This window comes from Dipodomys spectabilis, unplaced genomic scaffold, assembly GCF_019054845.1.
Source record: "Dipodomys spectabilis isolate Male_0828 unplaced genomic scaffold, ASM1905484v1 ptg000076l, whole genome shotgun sequence".
In the NCBI taxonomy this organism is placed as follows: domain Eukaryota; kingdom Metazoa; phylum Chordata; class Mammalia; order Rodentia; family Heteromyidae; genus Dipodomys; species Dipodomys spectabilis.
Window position 1 is genome coordinate 1 of NW_024870753.1, and position 9,124 is coordinate 9,124.

General features: G+C 47.1%; 1 protein-coding gene across 1 annotated transcript; it reads left to right on the plus strand.

Annotated features, from left to right (window-relative positions):
* Positions 1 to 1,013: 1,013 nt before the first annotated feature.
* Rab39a (RAB39A, member RAS oncogene family) lies at positions 1,014 to 8,693 on the plus strand. The gene is made up of 2 exons (XM_042682868.1): positions 1,014 to 1,381; positions 7,871 to 8,693. The coding sequence occupies exons 1-2, from the start codon at positions 1,155 to 1,157 to the stop codon at positions 8,295 to 8,297; spliced, it is 654 nt and encodes a 217-aa protein (XP_042538802.1). The 5' UTR covers positions 1,014 to 1,154; the 3' UTR covers positions 8,298 to 8,693.
* The last annotated feature ends 431 nt before the right edge of the window (positions 8,694 to 9,124 follow it).

The window sequence follows — 9,124 nt, forward strand, 5'->3', positions numbered from 1 at the left end:
ATGGTTTGAATTTCCAAAGATAAACCTTTTTGTGTGTTTGTGTGTGTGTCCCCTGTGGGGCCTGAACTCTGGGCCTGGGTGTTGTCTCTGAGCTTCTTTTGCTCAAGACTAGAGCTCTATCATTTGAACCACAGCGCCATTTCCAGCGTATGTGGTGCCGAGGAATCGAACCCAGAGCCACATGCATGCTAGGCAACCACTCGGCCACTGAACCACCTTCCCTGCCACTCAAAGATAAATCTTGAATTCGGTATTATTTGAGGAAAGGGATGAGAAAAGTCCCCAGAGTTAAAAAGTCTGCTTTGATCACTGACCAAACACAAGTTAAGAGACCACCTGTAGCCTTTTCCCTAAGTATAAAGTCTGAGAAGGGCAAGAACTTGTGATTATTTCAATATTTCACTTTTTCTCCCTTTCCTTCTTCCCCAGGCTGAAGGGCCCAGAGGACTCAGGGCTAATTCTCCTCAGTGATACTAGAAACAGAGAAGGGAGTGGAACACAGCAATGGACAGCCTTTTCTAGAAGCATTCAGCTCTACAAACTAATTTTTATCTTGTTCTCGAGTAATCCCTGCAGGTGGCGCTCTGCAAGGGCCGGAAGCCACTAACAGATCTTCAGAAAAACGGGATGTTAACAAACCCACCCCAAGCCGAAGAGCAACAGCGTCACCGCAAGTTCCACAGCCTGCGGAGACTTGCAAAAATCAGAGCCCTCAGCTGCCACAGAATGACTCTCACTTTTCATTGGCTGATCCTCCCGGAGTCGAGCTCTTGGTTCATTTTCATTGGTCATCGCAGCTGTCACGTCCCTTCGCCACACCCACCTTCGGGTCGAGGCCCAATCAGCTCTGAGGTGGAATGATATACGGAGATTAGGGACGGAAGTTCACTCTCCCCAGCACAGTAGGGGGGAGAAGGAGGGAGGAGGGCTGCCCCGCCTTCCAGCACGAGGCCCCGCCCCTAAAGCCCGGCCCGGCCCCGCCCCTCCCGCCCGAGAGGGCGGGGACCAGGCGGCGGGCGCTGCCGCAGGAATATGCTGGAAGGCTGCGGGCTGGCGCCCCGGAGGTGCTGAAGGGACAGTTCCCGCCGGCGAACTTGCCCCGCAGAGAGCGGGTGTGGCGGCTCGGCCCCGGGAACGGGCGAGCCCCGGGAGCGATGGAGACCATCTGGATCTACCAGTTCCGCCTCATTGTGATCGGGGACTCCACGGTGGGCAAGTCGTGTCTGCTGCACCGCTTCACCCAGGGCCGCTTCCCGGGGCTGCGCTCCCCGGCCTGCGACCCCACGGTCGGCGTGGACTTCTTCTCCCGCCTGCTGGAGATCGAGCCGGGCAAGAGGATCAAGCTGCAGCTGTGGGACACGGCGGGACAGGAGCGGTTCAGGTAGGAGTCACCCCCACCCCCGGGCGGGGGCCTGGTGGGGGGAGGCCTGGGGAGGGGGGGTGTCGCCTCCCCTCCCCCCCCCCGCCCTTCCCTCCCCAAAGTGCGCTCGCTCCATTTTCCCTTCCCCTTTCGCCCCTCCTCTTCCAGGGACGACTTCCTCCTCCGCAATTTCTCACTTCTCTCTTTGGCGCCCATTTTCTGCGCCCCCCCCCCCCCGGTTTGGTCTCTTGCTTGCCCACCCGGGGTCCCCTCGACCTCCTCCCTCTTTGGCTCACTTCTTTCTGCCCCCGGCTTTGTGTTGGTTTGGTTTGGTGTTGGTTTGGTTTGGTGTGCGTTTGTTGGATTTTTTTTTTTTCCTTTTGGTGTCTGCCCTGGGGCTTGAACTCGCGGCCTGGGCGCTGTCCCTGAGCTGTTTTTTTTTTTTTTTTTCTTTTTTGCTCGAGGCTAATGCTCTACCACTTGGAGCCGCAGCTCGGCTTCCGGCTTTCTGCTGATTGCATTGGAGATGGAGAGAGTCTCTCGGACTTTTCTGCCCAGGATGGGCTTCCAACCTCCAGCCTCAGATCTCAAACCTCCTGACTAATAAGGATGTACAGGCGTGGAGAGGCCTCTGCCCTTATCTTCCACCGCTCTCTTCCTCCCCTAAACTCTCCTGCACTCACCCTCCTCGCATGCCGCCTTCCTTCTTTCCGTCCTCCCCAGCGCTTCTTCTCCAGAGACCCCCCCCACCTCTGTGTGGCCGGGAGAGCCCCAGGTCGGGTCCCTGCTGGAGCTCACTAAGCAGGGTTCACAGGCTGAGGTGATGACCGAACCCCTCCCAACCCCCCGTGTGGAGCCTGACCCCTGACAGTGGATGCTGCAGGACAGCTAAATACAATATCAGGACATGCACACCGCTGAGGTGTGTGTGCTGCTGTGCGTGCTGCATGGATGGAGTAATCTTTTCCAGTGTGTCAGCATGGGGGCTTTGTTGGAAAAAACAATTTCAGGAACTTTTCTTTTTCTTCTCTTTTTTTTTTCTTTTCTTTTTTTCCCCCATCGGTTGTGGGGCTTGAACTCTGGGCCTGGGCACTGCCCTTGAGCTCTTCAGCTCAAGGCTAGTGCTCTACCACTTGAGCCGCAGTGCCACTTCCGGTTTTTTGGTGATCTATTGGAGATAAGAGTCCCATGGACTTTCCTGCCTGGGCTGGCTTTGAACTGCGATCCTTAGATCTCAGCCTCCTGAGTAGCTAGGATTACAGGCGTGAGCCACAGGCACCCGGCCAGGAACTTTTACTTTATGTTGCTTAACATTCTGGTGTGAGAACAGACCAGAAAACACACTTCTCACTAGAAAAAGAAGCCAGGTAAATGAGTTTCATTTTCAGTGTTCACTGGGGAAACTGAATGTCACAAAGACAACTCGTGATTTGTAAATTAAAAAAAAAAAAAAAGTAAGGGACATAGTATGAATTTCCTGAATATTTCACAATATTTTGTTTCCCCCAAATCCGCTTGTGCGGCAGAACTCAATTAAGAGAGCCCTTTGCATTCTGCAGTCAGTTCTCTGCTTGTGAAATACAGTACTCTGGGAGTGGACTTCCCAGACCTGCTTCCCCTCACCCCAGGCAGCCTCTATTCTGAATGAGATCAGCCTACATCTGAGGATGGCCCACGTTCAAAGTTTTGGCTTGCATTCCCAGCTCCGACACTGATTCATGGAGATATGCAGGGAACTGCTTAGCTTGCTTGTACATTCATTTTCTTACTAATGAAGTTGGAAAGTTGGCCAGGCCAGTCTTCAGAGAAGTGTTAAAGGTTATTGACTTGATTTATACAAATCAAATACAAATTCTGTCAAGGATTTTTCCCCTTCTTAATAAACCTTCTTTTTCTCTTTTTTTTTTTGCTGGGCCTGGGGCTTCAACTCTGGGCCTATGCGCTGTCCTTGAGCTTCTTTTTGCTCAAGGCTAGCGGTTGACCACTTGAGCCACTGTGCCATTTCTAGCGTTTTCTGAGTAGTTTATTGGAGATAAGAGTCTCACAAACCTTCCTACTAGAGCTGGCAATGAAACACAATCAGATCTCAGCCTCTAGAGCAGCTACTCAGCTATTGTAAGACCCTTTATCTCCACAAAACTATTTAAAAAAAAAAAAGCAGGAAATAGGCCTGCGGCTTAAATAGTAGAGTGCTAGCCTTGAGCCAAAGAAGCCTAGGTCCTGGGTTCAAGCCCCAGGACTGGCACGAAAAAATCTATTTTGAATCATAGATATCTTTGCACAGTTTTTTTTTTTTTTCATAGCAAAGCTCTTGAAGATTCTTTACTACTATTAGGAAAAATATCATATCATGAAGCATTTGTGGGAAATATTTTCTTTGGAGGTTTATTCATGATTATACATAAGTTAGCAAAAGGGACATACATTATTTATTCCTTTGTGTGCTGGTACTGGGCCTTGAACTCTTGCTTAGCTTTTTCCATTAAGGCTGGCACTCTAATATTTGAGTCACAGCTCCATTTCTGGCCTTTTGCTGGTTATTTAAAGATAAGAGTCTCTTGGACTTTTATGCTTGGGCTAGTTTTTTGTTTTTGGAGGTTTTTTGGTTGGTCATGGGGTTTGAACTCTGGGCCCTTGCTGTCCTTCAGCTCTTCAGCTCAAGGTGGAGTGCTCTACCACTTGAGCTACATTGCCACTTCTGGTTTTCTGGTGGTTAATTGGAGATAAGAGTCTCACAGACTTTCCTGCCTAGGCTGGCTTTGAACAGCGATCCTCAAATCTCAGCCTCCTGAGTAGCTAGGATTACAGGCATGAGTCATCGGCACCCAGCTTGGGCTAGTTTTGAACCTCCATCCTCAAATGTCAGCCTAGAAGTGCAAGCATGAGCCACCCCTACTTTAGACAACCTGGGGATAGCTCGATGCCATAAACAAAGGGAACAATAAAATAGCAAATAATAGTGATCACAATTAGTATCCATTTTCAGTGTTTAATATACATGACAACTACTTGCATAGCATGAAAGAAGCAAAATCAGCCAGGTATGGTGGCTCATGCCTCTAATCCCAGCTTTGGGAGAGTGAGACAGGAGGACCAAAAGTTCAAGCCTGCCCAGGTTTTACAAGACTCAAAAAAAAATAACAAAGGTGCCAGGTGCTAATGGCTCAGACCTATAATCCTAGCTACTCAGGACACTGACATCTGAGGATAGCAGTTTGAAGCCAGCCTGGCCAAGAAAGTCCATGAGACTCTTATCTTCAATTAATCACCAGAAAACCAGAAGTATTGCTGTAGCTCAAAGTGGTAGAGCACTAACTTTGTGCAGAAAGGCTCAGGGACAGAGCTTAGGCCCCGAGTTTTTAAAAAAAGGTAACAAAATTACATTTTAGAATGGAAAAATGTTAAATTTCCATGTTAAAGAAACACATGCTTGGGCTGGGAAGGTGGCTTAGTGGTAGAGTGCTTGCCTTTTATGCATGAGGCCCTAGGTTCCATTCCTCAGTACCACATAAGCAGAAAAAGCCAGAAGTGGCGCTATGGCTCAAGTGGTAGAGTGCTAGCCTTGAGCTGAAGAGCTGAAGGACAGCGTCCAGGCCCAGAGTTCAGGCCCCACAACCCAAAAAAAGAAGAAAGGAAGAAAGAAAGGAAGGAAGAAAGAAAGAAGGAAGGAAGGAAGGAAAGAAGGAAGGAAGAAAGAAAGGAAGGAAGGAAGAAAGAAAGAGAGAAAGAAAGAAAGAAGAAACTAAACCCACCCAGGCTTGGCCAGCCCATGCCTATAACCCTAGCTACTCCAGAAGCAAAATTGGGAGGATTGTAGTTTAAAGCCAATAGGACAAAGGTAGGATGCAATCAATAGCCAAGCAGAGTAGGTCTCATCTACCATCCCAGCCACAGTGCAAGCATAAATAGGAGGAACACAATCTAGGTCAGCCTGGGAAAAGTCTCAATGCCAAAAACTACCAAGGAAATGAACACTTTGTTGTTGTTGTTATTGTTTTGCAAGTATTGGGGCTTGAACTCAGGGCCTGAGTTTTGTCTCTGAGCCTCTCTGTGCCCAAGGCTAGCACTCTACCATTTGAACCACAGCGACACATCTGCCTTTTTCTGTTTATGTGGTACTGAGTAATTGAACCCAGAGCTTCACGCATGCTAGGCAAGCACTCTTCCACAAGGCCGCATTCCCAACCCCAGAAAAGGGTTTGTTTGTTTTTTTTTGGTCAGTCGTGGGGCTTGAACTCTGGGCTTGGGCACTGTCCCTGCGCTCTTCAGCTCCAGGCAAGCGCTCTGCTGCTTGAGCCACAGCACCACTTCCTGTTTTCTAGTGGTTTTTATTGGAGATAAGAGTCTCACGGACTTTCCTGCCCCGGCTGGCTTTGAACCACGATCCTTAGATCTCAGCCTCCTGAGTAGCTAGGATTACAAGCGTGAGCCACCAGCGCTTGGCAGAAAAGGGTTTCTTGATCCAGTCCTTTTGGAAATGCTGGATCATTGCTGGATTTCTTGAGTTTCTCCCCATTCCCCACGCACATGACAAACAAGTGCTGTACCCTTCTTAGAGCTTTTGCTATGCTAACACACAGTATAAAACTCCCAGATACAGTGTGGCCCAACCCAGACTCCTTTTGCAGAGAACATTTTGAAGTACTGCTGTTCTACAAAATGCACTTTGTCATCAGTGAGCATCTCTGTTCCACTACACCCTCGCTTCCTTGGTGCTCTGCTTTACCAGGGCCTACAGGCATGGGGCGAAGAAAGCATGGACTGAAGCTCTGAAACCTGAGCCCAAAGTCAGTATTTTCTAGGAAAATCTAGATAAGGCCATGGGCTGGCGGAGTTGGGCACGAGTGTGTGGGTATGTGAGGTGCTGGGGGTGTGAGCCTTGTTACTCCAGTTCTACGCAGGGCCTGCTCCACATTGGAGACTATATCTGAGACTTAGGCTTGGTGATGAATTTCCAGCCTGGTGAACTGGAAATAGCTAGGGAGCAGTGAGCATTCAGCAGTGAGCATTCAGATTGCACAGTCATTGGATGATGATGGCCAGGCATTTGGGGCCCTATCCAAGCTATAATCTTTTCCACAAACGTAGTATCCTTTGCCAAAGAGCGCATTGTTATTCTGGAGTCGATCCTGTAATGGTGTAATGGAAGCCTCCCTGGGCTACGTGGAACATCCTGGTCTGCTCTAGACACTTTAGGCCAGTGCCATTAGATCTGATGGCCCAAGTGGCAAAGTTGCTTGCATTATAGCTTAGATTAGCCCAAGATGTACTCTTGCTTTCAGCCCTATTAAAGCTGGGAGCCTTTTAGGTCTCCTGCTTAATGGATCGTAGAAGCACAGCATACTATACAAGTTCCCTCTAAAGTTCGGAAAGATCCACCAAGAATTACGCATCTTTCTTCTTGGTGGGTGTGGGGGGAGGAGCATGATACTATGACTCATCTTTGGTTTCATCAGCCTGCTCCCAATTAGAAGAAACTTGCCAGAGATGGTTTATTCTCATGGCATAAGTCTAATGTTGATGGATTTCTAAATATTTAATTCACTTACTGTTTTCTATAACTGATTAGCTTTTAGCCACTCAGTGGCCTTGGTGTAAATGACTACATTACTAATAGTTCTGGACAGCTTTTCTTTTTGGAGTGTTGTTATCTCTTTCTTTCACATTTTTTTGCGCTCTGTCATTCCTCTTCTTTCCCCATTGGCTTTGTATATGAGTAAACAAGTCAGCCACATATGGGATCATTACAATGCATTGAAGGGGAAAGAGTAATAGAGGGGGTAAATATGATCAAAGTATATTATATGGAAATATCACTCTCCCTCCCTCCCCCCCCCCCAAGAACCACTGTACAATTAATATGGGCTAATAAAAAAATGCAGGGAAAAGATCCACCAGTAGATGGCAGTGTGCCCCTTTTGTGAAGATTCATTATCCAAGCTACACAAGAGATGTCCTGAGTGTTCATAACTGCTAGACACTTGAAAACTACTGGGTAGGGCTGGGTGGTGGTACATACTTGTAATCCCACCTACACAGGAGGAGCAAGTAAGAGGATCGAGCCCCAAGGCCAGCCTGAGCAAAAGTATGAGACCCTGTCTGAAAAATAAAGTGAAAGGGGCTAGGAAGGTGGCTCAAATAGAGTGGCCATGATTTCAAACACCTGTACCCTTGTCTAATCTTCCAGAATGCCTATTTTAACCACAGTGGTATAATTATTCCTTCAGATATATATGGGTAATGGGGCTTGAACTCAGGGCCTGGGCATTGTCCCTAAGCTTCTGTTGCTCAAGGCTAGCACTCTACTACTTTGAGCCACAGCTCCATTTCCAGTGTTTTAGGTGGATAATTAGAAATAAGTCTCATGGCCTTTCCTGCCCAAACTGGCTTGGAACTGCAATCCAGCTAAGACTCTGCACAAATGGCTTATACATTGGTGCTGGTGCTCCATTATTTGAAGGAGGGCAAAATAACATGTCCTTTACAACCTTTTTTATCTTTATTTTTCAGATCAATAACTCGGTCTTACTACCGCAACTCAGTTGGGGGATTTTTAGTATTCGACATTACTAATCGGCGCTCTTTTGAACATGTGAAAGATTGGTTGGAAGAAGCAAAATTGTATGTACAGCCATTTCAAATTGTATTTCTCCTGGTGGGACATAAATGTGACTTAGCTTCACAGCGTCAAGTTACAAGAGAGGAGGCAGAAAAACTGTCCGCGGACTGTGGAATGAAGTACATTGAAACGTCAGCTAAGGATGCTACAAATGTTGAGGAATCCTTCACTCTCCTGACCAGAGACATCTATGAACTTGTTAAAAAGGGAGAGATTTGTATTCAGGATGGCTGGGAAGGGGTAAGAAGTGGTTTTGTTCCAAATACTGTGCATTCTTCAGAAGAGGCGGTAAAGCCCAGGAAAGAGTGTTTCTGTTGACTTCAGCCATGCCAAAGAACTGAGTGTAGATGGGTATCATCACAGTGTGAATTCCAACATTTACCACAGAATGACACAGTGAAAGCATCTAAGAAGTGATAAGCCTGCCTGCAATGATGCTGTGTGTGAGTGGTTAGCTTCACGGCACTCTGCTTATTTGTTACCCTACTGGATAGGGTCATTTGTGAAATTACCACGCAAAGCAGACAACATTTTCTTGAAACCCAAATGTCTATGTAATTACCTCCATTCTCACTTTGCTAGCATGTAGCAGACCTTAGTGTCCAGACACGTCGATATTACGCACTTTTCTTGACAGTTATTACTCACTTTTCTTGACAGTTCTAAATGGGTTTTTGTACACATATAGTCTGATTAAAAACATTTTTATCAGGAGTTAACATTTTCTTGAATTACTTATTACTCTATAGTCAAGTGCATTTAGAAGCAGTACACACGTCACTTGCAAAGTAAACAATCTCAGAATTATTAGCTATGGCTGAAATATCAGGTCCTTTTTAAGGTACCAGGTTTGCCATTAGAAATACTTTTTAAAAAAACTTTTATCTGATTGTAATTGTATGTGGGGAGTGTGTATGTGTGTTGTGTGTATGTGTGTTTCAGACCTGGGTCTTGAACTTAGGAACTGGGCACTGTCCTGGAGCTTTTTTTTTTTTTTTTGCCAGTCCTGGGGCTTGAACTCAGGGCCTGGGCACTGTCTCTACCACTTAAGCCACAGTGCCACTTGTGGCTTTTTTTATTTATGTGGTTCTGAGGAGTTGAACCCAGGGCTTCGTGCACGCTAGACAAGCACTCTACCACTAAGC